This window comes from Thamnophis sirtalis, unplaced genomic scaffold, assembly GCF_051295495.1.
Source record: "Thamnophis sirtalis isolate CommonGarterSnake01/CBP01778 unplaced genomic scaffold, rThaSir2_p1.2 scaffold_5, whole genome shotgun sequence".
Classification (NCBI taxonomy): domain Eukaryota; kingdom Metazoa; phylum Chordata; class Lepidosauria; order Squamata; family Natricidae; genus Thamnophis; species Thamnophis sirtalis.
The window spans coordinates 71,673,671-71,691,362 of NW_028261385.1; the positions used below are offsets into that span (position 1 = coordinate 71,673,671).

The 17,692-nt window shown below is 37.8% G+C and overlaps 1 protein-coding gene across 3 annotated transcripts in view; it reads left to right on the forward strand.

Annotated features, from left to right (window-relative positions):
• Nucleotides 1-17,692, forward strand: part of DOCK8 (dedicator of cytokinesis 8) — a 99,951-nt gene that overhangs the window by 68,234 nt on the left and 14,025 nt on the right. For all 3 annotated transcript variants that reach the window (XM_087716013.1, XM_087716014.1, XM_087716015.1), the window contains 9 exons: nt 3,148-3,293; nt 4,955-5,137; nt 5,930-6,065; nt 8,835-8,922; nt 10,857-10,953; nt 11,841-11,975; nt 14,992-15,144; nt 16,284-16,442; nt 17,586-17,686. In XM_087716013.1, the coding sequence (XP_087572139.1) occupies nt 3,148-3,293; nt 4,955-5,137; nt 5,930-6,065; nt 8,835-8,922; nt 10,857-10,953; nt 11,841-11,975; nt 14,992-15,144; nt 16,284-16,442; nt 17,586-17,686 (1,198 nt within the window). The remainder of the gene's footprint in view (nt 1-3,147; nt 3,294-4,954; nt 5,138-5,929; nt 6,066-8,834; nt 8,923-10,856; nt 10,954-11,840; nt 11,976-14,991; nt 15,145-16,283; nt 16,443-17,585; nt 17,687-17,692) is intronic.

The following is a 17,692-nucleotide window of genomic DNA, read 5'->3' on the forward strand; positions in this document are numbered from 1 at the left end:
AAAGAAAAAAATGGCAATTTCAGCTTTTGCATACATACACGCCCCATTCTGCATTTAAAACTAAATGAACATCCTCCCAGTATTTTGAAATGAAAATGTTCCTAGTACTTAAAATTCCTCTTGCCTCAGCTGAACCAGCTCAGCATATTCCCAGCTCCCTGGACAGATTTTTTTTCTGAGTTTTGTAATTCATTCTCTGTCCCTTGGAGTCCTGTAGATGGCACTCCATCCCCAACACTTCTTACATTGCTGAGGACTGTCAAAAGATGGGCTAATTCTTTCCTTAAATAATGAAAATTCTCAGCAGCTGTACCAACCTGGTGGTAGAACTGGAAGTACTGACATTAGTATGAAATTTTAAAAGGTTTCACAAACTTAATGGGACATGTTCAGTGTTGCTTATGTGTACTTTTGCCCTTATCGGATTTGCTAGGTTCCTCAAACAACATAACTGCCTGTGAATAAGCTAAAACATAGTTTAACCTAGCATGTTATGCAGACCTTCTCATCTGGTTAATTGATCATTACTTAAGCCCAGAAAATTTAGTTTAGTGAACCATGGTTCAATTAACAATGGGTAACAATGTCATGAACCAATATCTTTTCATCGACATTATTGGACTTGTAAATGGGGTGTAGCGGCTAAACAAACATGAAAAACAGCTCCACAAAGAATTGTTTAATCTATTAAGTGACCATAGCAAAGTGAGAGAGAGATATTAGGATGACACAGTACTTTGGATCTGATTTTTACAAAACACTTAGTATGTTCAAATGTGCAAATCACCTGCCTGCCATTTTCCAATGCTGATGTGTCTTTTCAAAATCCTTATAAAACTGCACAGGAGCCCACAATTTTTACTCACAGATCATCTTCTAAGGATCTGGTTTTAATAACTTTTAATAAGAAGGGGGGGAACCCCTTGTTATCTGTGAGGCAAGAGAATTTCCATTTCTTTCCTAGCTTACTGGCCATGCACCAGACAATATAATCTGTGTTCAGTTTTCAACTTTCTTCCTGTGTAATTGTGATAAAGATGTGATTCAATCAGTTACATATTTTCAAGAACCAGTAATTTTAACACTTTTGAGTGGTAATGGTGTTTGCACCAACAATTTGTATAAATGCAGCAAATATCTCTCTGTTTTTGTTTTCTCAAGTTTTTCTTGGGTAATGACTTTTTTAGTGTTTTATACTGCTGTCTAAATAGCTTTCTTAATGCCTAGAGGCTTTTGAGAGCGCATTTGTTGTGTTTTCTCCCATCTGTTGTTTCGGTGTCAGGCAGGATTGAATGGAGAAATTTATGCCATGGCTGTTCCTGCTCTGAGCTCATATAATGCAGGACAAGCAAAGGGAACACCATAAAATATTGGGAAAAGAGCAAACGGAGGGGGCAGGTTTAATCAATTATAGTCAGAGAGAAAAGAAGAGCTGAAAAGAAAAACGAGAAGGAAGCAGATAGACAAGACTGAAAACAAAGGTCACATAATAAGCTATAAAGTATGACTTGGTTTTAAAACACTTGTGAACATTACTAGAGATATATTATCTGTTGTACAATTTGCCAAGTAAAGAAATTAATTAATTCTAGAGTGAAAACAAATCTATCTTTTTGTTATCTAGCTCTGAGAACTAGGTAATTTTAGATGTCATAAGCTGTTGTTGTTAGTTGAGAAGTCATGTCCTACCCATCGCGATCCCATGGACAATGCTCCTCCAGGCCTTCCTGTCCTCTACCATCCTCTGGAGTCCATTTAAGATCACACCTATTGCTTCAGTGACTCCATCCTCATTCTCTGTCGTCTCTTTCTTCTTTTGCCCTCAATCTTTCTCAGCATTAGGCTTTTCTCCTGTGAATCCTTCCTTCTCACTAGGTGGCCAAAGTATTTGAGTTTCATCTTCAGGATCTGGCCTTCTAAAGAGTAGTCACAAGCGGTAGTTTTATACTAAATATTCTGTTTTGTTGTTCAAATACAGAAAACCAGTCTGACAGATTGGTTAAAATGCTATAGTAGAAATCAGGACTCTGAGTTGCAATCTTCCATTAGGCATGTAAGTTGCTTAAGTCACCCTCTTTCAACTCAGCAAACCTCACGGGGCTATTGTGGAGAAAATAGGAAGAGGAAGACTTAGGTAGCTACCTTGAATTGTAAAAATAAAGGCCGGAGGCATATCGGATGCATGCATACATAGGATCATAATGTAACGGCACACAAAACTCTTTTAAATAGCGGGAATATTAATACCCTGTTTTCCTGAAAATAAGTCCTCCCCAGATAATAAGCCCAATCGGGCTTTTGAGCGCATGCGCTAAAATAAGCCCTCCCTGAAAATATTGCAACACAGCAGCAGCCATTAGGTGAGCACACTCGTCGCACCTCAAAAATAATAAGCCCTCCATGAAAATAAGGCCAAGTGCTTATTTCGGGGGTCAAAAAAAAAATAAGAGCCTGTCTTATTTTCGGGAAAACATGGTAGACAAAGTCTAGTTCACCCTAATCAAAGGACTGGACAAATTTCAAAAATCCACAAGAAATGTATAATATAAGATACATTGTTTTCAGGGCTGGACTTTTTCACATGGAAAGTAGGCTTTATGCTAGAATTCACAGGCTGCCTTCCCACTCCAGCTGATATGCAATAGCCTTGTTGTTCCTTAAATTTCTGCACTGCCCATCTCATTTAATATTGTTCAGGATGCAGATTATTCAGAAATGTAGAAGTATTTTCAAATATGTCATTGTTGCTTGGAACTTTAACCTGGCATTTCTTTGCTTTTCAGCCTGGTTATATTTTAATATTCTGTTGCTCTTGCTTCCATGGGGTTAGCACTTGTGTCAGAAAAACAGACAGATTGGAAGAAGCAGGTCTGCAGCTGATTGATTTGGAGTGCTGCAACTCAGTTTTGCAGATTCAGAAGTTTTTAGCTACGTATTTATACTATGTTTACTATGACCATTGACCAGAATATCAAAATCCACAGCAGATAGAACAAAATAAATGCATTTCAGTGGTTACAAGATACACTCTTGATACATCTTCCTCTGAGAATAAACTATTCAAAAGGTCTTTGACTGGAGAAATATGGAAGATGCTTTGGACCATGCCGAAAACCCTTTTCAGAGAACCTGCTCTTTCCAATTTAGTTCCAGATGTTCACAATGGGAAAGGCCGTGCTGCATGGCCAGATGAAGAACAAGAATCAGCAAACCAGATTAGCCACAATATTGCTCTGGCTATTGCTGGAAATCAGTTTAATTTACGGTCTTCTGGCTCCTCTACGCTTGCAATGGTAAGGCTTTTTAGAGTAATTTACAGGAGTCCCTTCCCGAATAATGTTCCTATGATTTTATCTTGTAATGTTATTTACTATTATTAGCCCTGCTATCAAAACTTCTCTCATTCTCTGATTTGCACTAGATTGGTAGTTACATATGTTCTAGGTATACTTTATTTTTTCCAAGTGGGAAAACTTCTTTCTCTACCTAAAATGAGGGTGGGCAGCAGAGTGCTTCTAGACCAGTGGTTCCCAACGTGGGGCCCACGCCCCACAGAGGGGCAATTTGATTTTTAATGGGGCAATTTGAACCTTGTTTAAACCAAGTTAATGGCCTTTTAGGCTTCCTCTGCATGTGTAGAGCTCACTTTTTGAGTAAAGTTAGAATTATATGTCACAGGTGGGGCATCAGGATTTTTGCTTAGGTGGAGCATGGCCAAAAAAAGGTTGGGAACCATTGCTCTAGACGTTTTGAACTACAGCTGCAGTTATCCCTGCCAGTGTTAACTGTGGCCAAGGATTATGGATGTTGTGATTCAAACTATCTTGAAGACCCTATCATCTCTCCTGGACTAAGGGGATTAACTGCACGTGATTGAGCAAATGAACTTAATCCATTGTGTAAAGCAGCAGTGTAAACTAATCTGGTAGCGGGATGTTTGAAGTAGAGCTGCTTTCAATTGACAAATGACATCAGCCCTATAGAAAACCTATCTGAAAGGGTTTCTTATTGAGTTCCATTTAAGAAGGTGTATCTTCATCTCAGGGGTCTAGGATATTTATCCAAATCTTTTTCCTTATCCGTTTATCATAACCTCATGTTGGAAAGTTTTCATTTCCTACATGAATTCAGAAGTCCCTCCATTGAGACGTTTAGTGACGGCCATTTGAAGTTTTACTTCAGTCAAATAAAGAGATGGCTTCTGCTGAGTAAAAAACTATGGATGGAGGATCCTTGCTCACCATCTGAAATAAAGATATTCTTTGCTCAATAATAATAGGAATACCAATAATACTTAGACTTATATGCCACTTCACAGTGCTTTATAGCCCACTTTAAGCGATTTAGCTTAGTCAGCATATTGCCCCCAACAATCTGGGTCCTCATTTTATCTCATTTTACTGGAAGGATGGAAGGCTGAGTCAACCTTCAGCTGATGAGAATCAAACTGCTAAACTGCAGGCAGCCGGCAGTCAGCAGAAATAGCCTGCAGTACTGCATTCTAACCACTGCACTACCACTGAAAATGAGCTAGGATTGTAAAAATATTGGGATTAGCAACAGGGAGGTCCAGGTTCCAGTCAGTTTCAACCATGGAAGCCGAAAGGCACAGATTTTGGACATTATGTAATCAAATACACGCTTTCGCAGCCTAATTTATAGAATGATTGTTGTAGGGAAAAATTGGAAGAGGAAGTGCTCTATATGCTGTCTTGAGCTGGAAGAAAGTCAGGATATAAATATAACTAGTAAAAATATTTTTAAAAAACCTAATAAAAATGGCTCTTGGCTATTAATTAGAAAAAACATTCCAAGATGACAGTAAGAAGCTCTCACAATTTGAAGATGTGATATTGTAATGTTTTGTTCCTACGGTAAAATTTGCTATTTTGGAAATCTTCTGATACATTTTCTTTTTTCTACTTTACCATCTTTTCATGTCATCTCTTTCTAGTCCTACAAATCATACAACACATTAAGTCCTGAGACAACCCGTCATCTTTTGATCTGCTTCCTGTGGATCATGAAAAATGCAGATCAGAACCTTATTCAGAAATGGATTGCAGATCTTTCCTTTCAACAGCTGAACCGGATCTTAGACCTTCTTTTCATCTGTGTCTCAGGCTTTGAATACAAGGTAGAAGAAATTACCACATTTTTCAGAATATAAGACGCACCTCCCCCCCAAAAGAGGTGAAAATCTGGGTGCGTCTTATACACTGAATACAGCATTTTTGGCCTCCTCAAAACCCCACCCTGGCATCCCGTTTTTCATAGAAATGGATGCCCAGGGGATTTGGGAGACCTGCAAAGTGCTCCTGGGGACTGGACAAGGCAAAAATGAGCAGAAAAGGGCCCATCTTTCACAAAATTGGGTATATTTTGGCCCTCCTAAGCCCCCAGGAGCACTCTTCAGGCCTTCCAAACTCTCTGCACGCCCCATTTTTTTAAAAAAAAAAACAGACCATTTTTTGATCGATTTTGTCCTCCCCAGCCCCCGGGAGCACTCTACAGGCCTCCCAAACCGTTGCGTTTTTGACCTCCCTGGTCCCCAGGAACACTTTGCAAGCCTCTCAAACTCTCTGCATGCCCTGTTTTTCACAAAAAAACGGGACGTGCAGCAGGTTTGGGAGGCCTGCAGAGTGCTCCTAGAGACCGGGGAGGACAAAAACTTTTTTTAAAATTTACCTTTTCGAAATTTTGGTGCGTCTTATACTCCGGTGCATCTTATAATCCAAAAAATACAGTATGTCCAAATCAAAAGGTTACTGTACTGCAAAAGATTATTTCTCAGATGGATGTTTACCGGCATCCTTGGGCAAAATTCCGAGTTGGGCTCTTAAAAGGCTTCAGTAACGTGGCTGTTGTTATCATTATGTCCTGAAGTTTGCTTGTCTAGAGATGTAAATTTATTCATCTGTTTGGACAGGGCAAGCAAAGCTCAGACAAAGTCAGCACTCAGGCCCTCAAGAAATCACGAGATGCCAAAGCTCGTCTGGAAGAGGCATTGCTGAGGGGAGAGGGGGCCAGAGGTGAAATGGTGAAGCGGAGCAAACTCCTTGCTGGTATGTATTTCTTTGCTGTTGTTTTTTGACTGTTTGTTTTTCTCATTGTAAGTGCAAAGAAATGGTGTCTGCACCTCCCACTGTTTTCGGTAAGGAACAAAAATAAAGCCTCAAAGCAAAACAGCATTTGTGCTTGATGTTACTTGGCAGAGATGCAACTGAATTTGAGACGAGCTGTTATTGTTGGATATTACTATCAAAATCAAAACTAGGACTCTTGTTGGCAGCTGCTATTTACCAGATATCCATTAATTGATTACCCTGTATTTATTACATTGTGAATGCAGGTAGTCTGTGACTTATGACCACAATTGAGCACAGAACTTCTGTTGCTTAGTAAGACAGTTGTTAAGTGAGTTTTGCTTCATTTTGGGACTTTTCTTGTTAAGTGAATCACTGCAGTTGCTAAGTTAATAATATGGTTGTTAAGTGAACCTGACTTCCCCTTTGACTGGGCTTGTTAGAAGGTCACAAAAGGTAATCACCTGACCCTGGGATAGTGCAACTGTCATACACATGAGCCAGTTTCCAAGTATCTGAATTGTGACCGTGTGATTATGGGGATGCTGCAAAGGTCATTGGTGTGAAAAACAGTCATAAGTCATTTTTGTTGCCATTGTAACTTCGAACTGTCTTTAGATGAATGGTTGTAAGTTGAGGACTACCTGTAACTAAAGGTGGCACTCCTGCATATTATGCTGCCTCTTCCTACTTTCCCTACAGAAACAGCAAGCCTGTGAGAGTGCCCAAAGTCACCCAGCTTGCTTTTATGCTTACAGCAAGACTACGGTGTATATGTTTATTATACATACAGTATAAGGATAACATTTTATGGGATCAGGATTGTTTTTCCAGTTGGGTGACACAATATGAACCTAATTTAATTGTAGGTTGAAACAGGTAAAGTATCAGTGATCTGAACATGGTGAATTGGTTCAGTAGAATGTGGTTCTTAAAAATTGTTATAGTGCAAATTAAAAAGAGCTGTGTGGCCTTTCTCCCCTCTTCTTTCTTCTCCCTTAAGAACAGTCAGAGATAGAATACAAACAAGAGTTGTATTCTGGGTCATCCAACCTGGTCAAAACAAAATCTTTACAGAAAACAAGAATTTCAAGCACAGAGTGAAGGGGATGCAAGCCAGACATATATGAATAGATGAGGGAATGGAGATAAATGGGGTTAATAGCACAGTAATTTTGTACAATTTGTCCAACTTCCCATTTTTAAATTGAACACCAAAATATTTTCTCTGCAAGGAATCTGTGGCAGTTCGAAAGCATTCCAGATCACTGTGATTTGGCTAAGTTCAAGTGTGTCGCCAATTTGTATTTTAGTAGTGGTTGCAAACATTTACTTGCTACATGGCTCAGCCATGGTCATTGTTTGAATTTGCAGAAATTGTTGCCTGCTGAGGCCTTCCCGTTGCTGAGCCTCATATCTTTCAATGGAAAAGATGACCAAATGCCTTTTAATTCCCTTCAAAGGAGTTGGTGCAATGTGTACATCACATGAAGTTAAGGATGTAGATGGTGGAGATGTGATGTGTCAAAGTAATCCTTTTTCTTTTGTGATGAGGGTATTTTTAAAACTGTTGGACCTTCAACAGTTTAGAGGAAAGGAAAGATTTTGCAGACTATTAGCAGTCCTAGGTTGTTGGATTTAAAAACGATTGTGGATGGTTTTCATGCTGCTTTTGAGAAATTGGGAAGAGGGATGGTAACATTGTAGAAGTTCATGAACCCTGGAGGGAAAATGCTGAATTTGTATTACTAATCTAGGATTGTCCAGGCATTTTATTTATTTCTAAGATCAAAAAGCACTACTCACTAATCTTAATAAGGTATAAATGGTAGTAAATGCTAGATCAGTTGAAATGATTGATGTTTGTGCCTCTTATCCAGTGTTTTTCAACCTTTTTTGTGCAAAGGCACACTTTTTTCATGAAAAAAATCACGAGGCACACCACCATTAGAAAATGTTAAAAAAATTTAACTCTGTTCCTATATTGACTATATATAAAGTGTTTTTCCCACGGCACACCTTATACTATGTCACGGCACACTAGTGTGCCGCGGCACAGTGGTTGAAAAACACTGCTCTTATCCACCTTCTTTAAATCTCCAAATGAACTCAGTCATTATTCAGTTTGTTCTTGACCTTCAGTTGTATAATGTAATGTTTTTAAGGAGCTAGTTTCTGAATGGCCACTTAGTACAAAATACACGATGGACTCAAGCTAGCTGCTGGATTGATAGTTGTTGTCATTGTCCAAAAGAGGCTGCAGCTTGTTTTCATCTGGTAACTTGCAGGTTCGATCTGGCAGAAATAATATTCAGAGTCATAGCTACTCACAAAGGATTTGTGAGGGTTATGTGTGTCTATTGCAACCTTTCTACTTGTTTGAAGAAAAGCAGCAGCAGAGGTTGTTTCCACCTATTTTTTCATTAAGAGGATGGACCATGAATGACTCTTGCACCTCGCTCACAGCTGGATTCTGAATGTCATTCCTTTCTTCACATCTTGTCTTTTGTCTGCTTTATAATTGTCTTGATTCTGTGATCAGTGCTTTCTTTGTCTTGGGAACACATTGTTCCCATCTGTCACATTTTAATAATTTCATATCAAATCTACTCACTGCCTCTGCGGGCAAAAAGATACATTTCTCCTGGCTGGAATCATGGTGGATGTAGCCTCTTGCAGAAGCTCCTATTGCCTGAGAAATGTTGATATCAAAGTTTCGGTGTGATTTGTGAATGTTGCCCTTTGCAGGGAATGATAGATTCCCAGGGTCGAATGAGAACTTACGATGGAGAAAAGAGCAGACACAGTGGCGGCAACCAAGCGAAATGCAAGATAAGTGAGTAATTTAATGAATGTATATCACCTTTACCAGAAATGCTTCTTTCAAGGGCCATCTAGGTTCACTCCCTGTTCCAAGGCAGGAAATTCTATCTTCAAAGCATCCTGAACAGATACATGTGTAGCTTTCTGTAAAACTCCATAGAGAGAATTTTCTGAAATCCCTTTGTTCTCCTGTAACCAGCAGGAAAGGCTCTCTGTATTTAAGGAGGGTAGTTCTAAACAGACCAGAATTCCTTTGGGTGATACACTAAATAAAATGGGAATTACTAGAGAATCCTGTTCAAATGAATACACACATTTTTGTTTGTTTCTCTTGGAGTTTGCAAGAGCCAAGAACAAATAGAATGGAAAACATGGCACGGTCTCTCTCCATTTTCAGTTTCACGTGGATTTGGAGCTGCCAACAAAGACTAACTATATTATGGAGTTTTTCTCCCAAGCTCTTACAGCTGAGGAAAAGGAAGGCATTTCTCCTCCCAGTTTAGAATCTTTAGTATAAAACAATAAACCAAGTAAAATAGTCATTGAAGCCATATTATTTTCTTTATTTTAACAGTGAGGGCTTGCAGAATGCGCTGTGATACGTCTGTCCTAATAAGGACTATCATATTATAAAAGGAGTGAAAGTCAAAATGTATTTGACTTCAGATTAATTTGAATTATCTTACTGTATATAGCAAGTTATGAAGCTCAGTGGTTCATTGCACAGATAAAGTAATTTAAACCATTCCTTGGAACTTTAACATTAGTGACTTGGTGTTTTGTAAAAATCATTTTGGGCTGGGTTTTCATTTTAGGTCGCAATTGTGCTTGCCAGGCATATGCATTTGTAGCAATGAACATTAGAGCTAAGGAGAAACCCACACTCTCATTCATACGCATTGGAAGCCAAAAACTGACAAACAAATAGTAGCTCTGCAGTATATTCTCACTTAGTCTGTGTCCACATAGTTCCATAAATACATATTAGCGTCATATATGTATTATTTTTTTAATTATAAATATTTACAGCCAATTCTTTGTGTATAATATCTTGCATTAAGTTACTAGACTAGATTGCTTACTTGTTTCATTGCTGGAACTTTTAAAAAATATTTTTTATTTTTACTAATTTTGTGAAAAGCATTTCTGTATGTCAGTTTACATTTAGAACATGATAAAGATATGTTAACTCTGATTTGTAGTCTTTGGGTTGCAAGATTATGTGCTCTTCATCAAAGTTTGAAATACTAATTTCAAAGTGGCTTCCATTCCTTTTATAAATTTTACTACTACTCCCTGTCCGTAAAACTGGGGTTGTAATCTAGTGAAAAATGAAAAAAAACACTCATTGTTTTAATTATTTGGTCCATGCAGGTGAAAGTTAATTTCTATGTGATTGCTATACGTTTATTTTATTTGTCTATTTATTACATTTTTATACCCATATCCCCTATAAGATGATTCTGGGTGGATGAGTCATATTACATCTTAAAAGGGGACCTTTTTAAAAATAATCTCTAAACAAAAAGATAAAACTTGTATTTTTATAGGTATTTAATCACAAGCACAAACGTAATAATAGTTGAATTATAACTCTCAGTGTGGCAAGTGCCACTTTCAGATGATAGTTTAAAATGGTAAGTTTTTTATGATATATTTGAGGCAGAACAGTGAAAGACATATTAGTGGCACTCTGGCCATTTTGACTTTTTTTTTAAAAAATCCTTTTAAAAAACGTGACAGACATTCAGATGTGGCATCAAAGCATAGTTTATGGTGATTTACAAACAGCAGTTTAAATTTCTAAGCTGATATGCTAACAATGATTTAGGGAGTCAGTCTTGTCAAACTTAAAACTGTTATGTTCATCGAAGTTATTTCTCTAATGTAAGATATTATTGCATTCATTGGTTTGTGAATGTTTAATAACATTTGTTGTTCTTACAGAACAAAAACTGAGATTGATCAAGAATCTCTGATTAGTGGAAACTTGGCTACAGAAGCTAATCTGATCATCTTAGATATGCAAGAGAATATCATCCAGGTGAGAAACTTAAAAAAGGCTGACAGATAATACTTACAGCCAAAGAAATGAAGAACAATTTAGTTAGTCTTTTTGTCATTGGATTGAACAACAGCACTTTAAAACACATTTTACAGAAACAGCCTCAACAACCAATGTTATTCTAGAAATGCTAGGGAACAAAGCTAAATTGCTTTACAGTTCCCACCCATTGTGGTGTAGAGAATGAGTTTCTAATATTTTGAGATGTTGTAATAATACTTCAAGCACATTAGAATAAATCAACTTTAGTGCACTTCGGTAAAAGGCTGGGTTTTTATTTTATTATTGAAATCTAGGTGGTATTTGTCCAATAAGACTTTGAAGTGTGAAAAGAAGAGGCACAACTGCATTATGCACCAATTGCTTAAAACAGCCTATTCTTAAACTTTTGTTCTAGTTTTGTGTGGAGCCCAACAATATATATTATAATTATTAGAAACTTCACAAAACTACTGGCATTGCTGTAGGGAATTGTCTTAATTAAAAACAGGTAGAAATGTAAATTGTTTATAGAATCTCATATTTTGTTCTCAGCAGCATAAATAGCATCAAAGAGAAAAGAGAATGAGAACATATTGAGGCATAAACTGTGTTTACTAGGTGTCTTACATATCTTTTTCCATTTAAAATTATTTTCACTGTCCCTCATCTAAAAGATTTCAGGTGATATCATAGCATAAAACAAATACAGAAATAAAATAAACTTCAAAACAGAAAAAAAGTGTCATTAACAGTTCTGCCTTATTCCTAAATGAATAAACGTAACCCCAAAGTATGTAGGATTGCAAGTCATGCCACAATAAACAACATTGGATCAATTTTGTATGCCATAAATCCCCTAAGAAGTCTCCCTTTCCTTTCAACAGGCAACATTAGCTATGGATTGCAAGGTGAACATATTTGGAGGTGTGTTGAAGGTCTTCATAAATTCTCTGAGCTATGATCAGAGCACAACCTATTTGACCCATTGCTTTGCAACCCTCCGAGCATTAATTGTCAAGGTAAGCATTGGCTTTATTTTGTCTTCACATTCTTCTCACTCTGTTTGGAAGCTCAGCTCCATTCCCACATAATGTTACATTGTCATTGGAATGAAAGAGCCCTCAACTTGGCTTTTTGCAGAGAATAGGTCACACACATCATGAATACTTAAGTGGAATTGATGAGCTCCAATTTCCAAGATATGGAAGAAACATCAAGTAGAAAAAAATATATTTGTTTTATAGCAAGAGCCCTTAAACTTATATACCGCTTCAGGGTGCTTTACAGCCCTCTCTAAGCAGTTTACAGAGCTAGCATATTGCCTGCAACAATCTGGGTCCTCATTTTACTGACCTCAGAAGAATGGAAGGCTGGGTCAACCTTGAGCTGATGAGAATCGAACTCCAGGAGTGAACAGTGAATTAGCCTGCATTCAATCTACTGTGCCACCACGGCTCATAAAGAAGAAAATTGTAGACTCGAATTATAGAAGAAAAGGATCTGTCAACTTTAAGACCGAAAATAAATCAGTGAAAAAAATAGGTGCATTGGAGAGTTCAAACTAGTGGGACCCAGCATGAGACCCTTATCTGCTGTAGTACCCCCCTCTGGAATATCATCTCCCTTGAGATTAGCCATCTAACCTTGGGCCCTGGGAGTATGGGTAAGCCCAATTCATTCTTGATCTCATTGTGAGATATTGTGAACATTCCTGGCAGCTACTCTGTACTGTTGTTTTTAAATTTTTGATTATTTTATCTTGTTTTTATTTTATTTTTAGCTGCCTAGAGTTATATATATGCAACGAGTATTGTATTTGATAGGTATTCAATAAATAAACAAGCAATTGGAAAAAAATTGGGACAATGCTTTCTAAAGTGGCTTCACAGGTTTCTAACTATAGTTTAGTTGAGGTGTATAAGAGACGTATCATTTATTGTTCACATTCTTACAGTAACATTTTTACTCTGCTGTTCAGTGCATAAATATTGCCAATTCTATTATATGTACTTAGTGGGGAAAGTGCCTACCTACAAGAATATGATCTAAAAGATATTGTATGCCACAGAAAAGATGGGGGATATGGAAATAAGAGCAGAAATGTAGATCACGTAATGCTTTTTAAATGCTAAGTCTTAATTAATGAACAATCGGACATCTTTCAAGGAGAGGGGAAAAAAACTGATCTCTCATTGATTGCTCCTCTCCTTTTCACATTTCCCTCTGCTGCAACTCAAAGAAATACTGCTTCAGATGGATTTTAATTGCATAAGAAAGTTATAAAGGTCAAGAACAGTGGTGGGTTTCCATCTTTTTTAATACTGGTTCACTCATGCACACACATGTGCAATGGGTGGGTGGGCATAGCCTCCCGCCGCCGCCATTACTGGCAGAAACCCACCTCTGATCAAGAAGCAAAAAAGAAATCCCAAAGTGATATAGAAAAGTCCAATCAAAGTTGTCATGGCAATGGAGCCAGTTTACACTTGGAGGATTTCAGTTTAAGGAAATGCATGTATATGATATATTTCTCTCTGTCATAGCCCAAGGATCCAGAATCAATCATTGAAGCTGAGTGTTGGGAGATCCAGGGTAAACATCCATAAGCACCCCTTCATACTGCATTTAGTTTAAACAGTGGACTTTGTCATTGCAAGAAATGATGATGGCCACCAGCTTACATGGCTGTCAAAGAGATGGAGGCAAATGTATACACCAAGTTTATTAGTCAGGGATGCCTACATGCTATCTCCAGGACTAAAAACAGCATGTCTCAATATATTAGCAACTGAAGAACAGGAAACAATAGAAGGACTGTGATTCTCCTGCTCTATGCTTATCCATTAAGGATAACAGAATGGCAGACTAGATTGGTATCTGCTGAATCATGGAATTATAAAAATGGAAGCAACCAGAAGGATTATGTAACACAGTCCACTGCAACGGGCAGGATAACCAGTTAAACTGCCCATAAGAGGGGTCTTCTATATGCTTTATTAAAACTTCCATAGGCAGACTGCTCATTATTCTTTATTCATAAAGAGCCAAGGTGGCGCAGTGGTTAAATGCAGCACTGCAGGCTACTGCTAGATCAGCAGGTCAGCGGTTCAAATCTCACCGGCTCAGGGTTGACTCAGCCTTCCATCCTTCCGAGGTGGGTAAAATGAGGACCCAGATTGTTGGGGGCAATATGCTGACTCTCTGTAAACCGCTTAGAGAGACCTGAAAGGCCTATGAAGCGGTATATAAGTCTACTGCTATTGCTATTGCTATTCTGTAGATCTTATTGTATCTTACTGTATTTATATTTGTCTTGTGACATACCATATAAAGTAGCTTGCAATAGCCTTATTATAAAAGAACTTAATGAGTCTTTATGAAATGTCATTTTAAAATCATTTTCCAAATTTTAATAACTTCCTGAAGGCATCAGAACTACAGGTAGTCCTCAATGTATGGCCACAACTGAGACCAACATTTCTGTTGCTAAGCAAAATATTTGTTAAGTGAGTTTTGCTCACATTTTGTGACCTTTCTTGCCACATTTGTTAAGTACATCACTGCAGTTAAGTTAGTAAAACGGCTTTCCCATTGACTTTGCATGTCAGAAGGTCACAAAAAGTGACCCCAAGACAACGCAATTGTCAGAAATATGAGCCAGTTGCCAAGAGTCTGAATTTTGATTGTATGTCCATGGGAAGCTGCAATGATTGTAAGTATGAAAAATGGTAATGTTGCTTTTTTCAGTGCCATTGTAACTTTGAATGGTCACTAAATGAACCGTTGTAAGTCAAGGACTACCTGTATAATGGAAATCTGTCTTCCTTATAAAATATTTTGATTGGGTATTTTATTTTTACTATTGCTGTACATCCTTTCCTGGTGACTACAGCTTCCCTGTGGCCTACAGCTCTACAGTCATAAAAGTGGAGGATTTTAAAAGAGATGTAATGGTTCTTTTTATAATTACCTGTCATTAATTGGTCCAACCGAAGAGCCCAATATTGTTTAGTTTGACAGTCTTTTCTCCTGCAGTTTGGAGAGTGGCTCTTTGAAGAAGAAGTGGAGCAATGTGCTGATCTCTGCCAGAAGGTCCTGCAGCACTGCAGTAGCAGTATTGACATTACTCGCGTTCAAGCTTGCGCCACGCTTTACTTCTTGATGAGATACAGCTTCAGCTCCATCAGTGTAAGAATAGAGATGGTGTTCTTTTTTCTAGTCATGGTCTAAAGCACAGTTTGTGTTTCCACTTCCCTCACTTTTTACAGAATAATTAACATCTAATTCTCCTTCTTTTGTTCTTTTTTTATGGCCATTCGCCAAATGTTATTCGCTGTTTGCAAAGGGATTCATTTTCTGTATTCCATGCAATGCTTTGGGGGATTTGGGGAAATTTGAGTATTTTTGAGTGTTTTATTAGGATTTATAGGCCGCCCTTTTCCCTGAGGGGACTCAGGGCGGCTTACAATCATTAGGGAGGGGGTGCAATTCAAAATAAACAATATGTGAACAAAATAAAGTAATAAAAACACAACTTGCATTCAACATTCAACACTCGGGTGGGGCAAATTAGAGACTTATCCCCAGGCCTGTTGGGAGAGCCAGATCTTGAGGGCTGCGCGGAAGGCCTGGACGGTGGTGAGGGTGCGTATCTCGACGGGGAGATCGTTCCACAGGGTCGGAGCTGCAACAGAAAAGGCTCTCCTCCGTGTAGTCGCCAGTCGACATTGACTGGCGGATGGGATTCGGAGGAGGCCCAGTCTGTGCGATCTTATCGGTCGGAGGGAGGTAATCGGCAGAAGGCGGTCTCTCCTTCATCCTTGATACTGCGTAGGATGAAGATCATATTTTTAATGATTATGTTTTTAATCAGTGTTGTAATTCTGAAATTCAGAATTTAGAATGATGGCATATTTAAAATAATCTTGTAAACCATCATGGATTACTTAATTTCAAATCTATAACTGGAATAGAAAGAAACAAATAACAGTATGAATTGGATTTGTGAAGATCATACATTTCAATGTATCTCAACCTCATTACAGGAATTCATCTTGGACTTAGAAAAATTTAAGGAAATGCCATTATGCAAAATAAACAAACATAACTTCCATAAAGATTGATTATGTTGTTGCTTTCAATAGGACTGTCTCAGAAATAAGGACTTTGTTCCATTCACTCAAGAGGAAATTCTAAGAAATTCTATGTATAAGAACTAGAAAGTTGTGAATGTTTTAAATCTCATACACAGGAACTTTCTACTAATGAAAAAATCTGTGCACCTGCTTTGCATAAGCAAGGATTTGTTTATTTCTCTTTTATAAAAGAACTTTGCAAGAGTGAAAATGCAAGTGACAATGTCCCTGGCATCTCTGGTTGGTAAGACTTCAGAATTTAATGAAGAATATCTCAGAAGGTCATTACGGACCATTTTGGCATATGCAGAGGAAGATTTAGAAATGCAATCAACTTTGTTCCCAGGACAGGTAAGGCATTATGTGGCCTTTAATTCTTTTGCATCAATTTACCCTTTCTATATTTAGGTAAATTTATTGGGCAAAACCCATATTGCTCACTCATAGGTAAAAACAGCAGCAAAGGCACTTACTTCAGCAATCAAAGCTGTATCTAATCTTGTCAATAATTTTTAGTAAAGCTTCAGGAAAAATACCGTGGGATTATTTATTACTAGTTCCTAGAGTGCTCTTTTTTCTTGTTATTGCTCAAAGCAAGGAAGAAGCATCTAACCTCTACAAAACTGTGCTTTGCAAATTACCCAAGAGCAGGAGTGTCCAACCCCAGTAAAGTCCCAGAATTCCCCCATGGCTGGCTGGGAAATTCTGGGAGTTGAAATCCAGATGTCTTAGAATTGTTAAGGTTGGGAAACCCTGGCCCTAGAGGAGGAGGATGTAATTGGTAATAAAAAATGGTGGCAAAAGAGGAAACCATAAGACTGCTATATTTAGTTAAGGAACAGTTGGCATGAATGTCCAAAAATAGTGCCATTGATGCCTGACATGAATGGAACTGGAAGAATATAAGAGTAATATATCAACTAAATAAATATGTCTTTTGTCCCTGTCTCCTTTTGTTCTTGGCTTATGTGAGCCAGCAAACAAAACCGAAAAGCCTTGGTGTTTTAGGAACAGGCTGTAATAATCTTGACTTCCCCTCCCCCAATCTATCAGTCCTATTGTATCAGGTTGGCGGAAGTAGGAAACTGTTGTTAATGGAAACATTCTTGATCTGATTCCCAGTTTGTCAAAAAGCAAGAATACAAAAGCTGAGTCTTCAGGCAAAGGATGAATTCCTATCATAATTGGTTATGGTGATATATTCTAATTCAAATAAGATTACTTTGATCTGGAACGGAAACGCTGCTAATTGTGCCCTGCAATGCCTTGAGGGACATTGTTACATGATATAGTAAGAAAGAAATGTAAAGAAGTAAGAAAGAAATGTAATATTTTAGAAGTTATATTATGTGATTCTAAATGTGTTGGGTGTTGTTGAAAAACGGAAGCTCTGTTTTCAATATTCTTCATTGTAGGGGGGTTTCTTTTCCTTATCAGTGATTGTTTTTTGAAATCTGTGGGGAAAAAATTGAAAATTTGTTTGAATTTATTTAGGTGGAAGAATTGTTGCACAATCTGAATTGCATATTATCAGACACTGTAAAAATGCGACAGTTTCAAGAAGACCCAGAGATGCTTATGGATCTTATGTACAGGTTGAA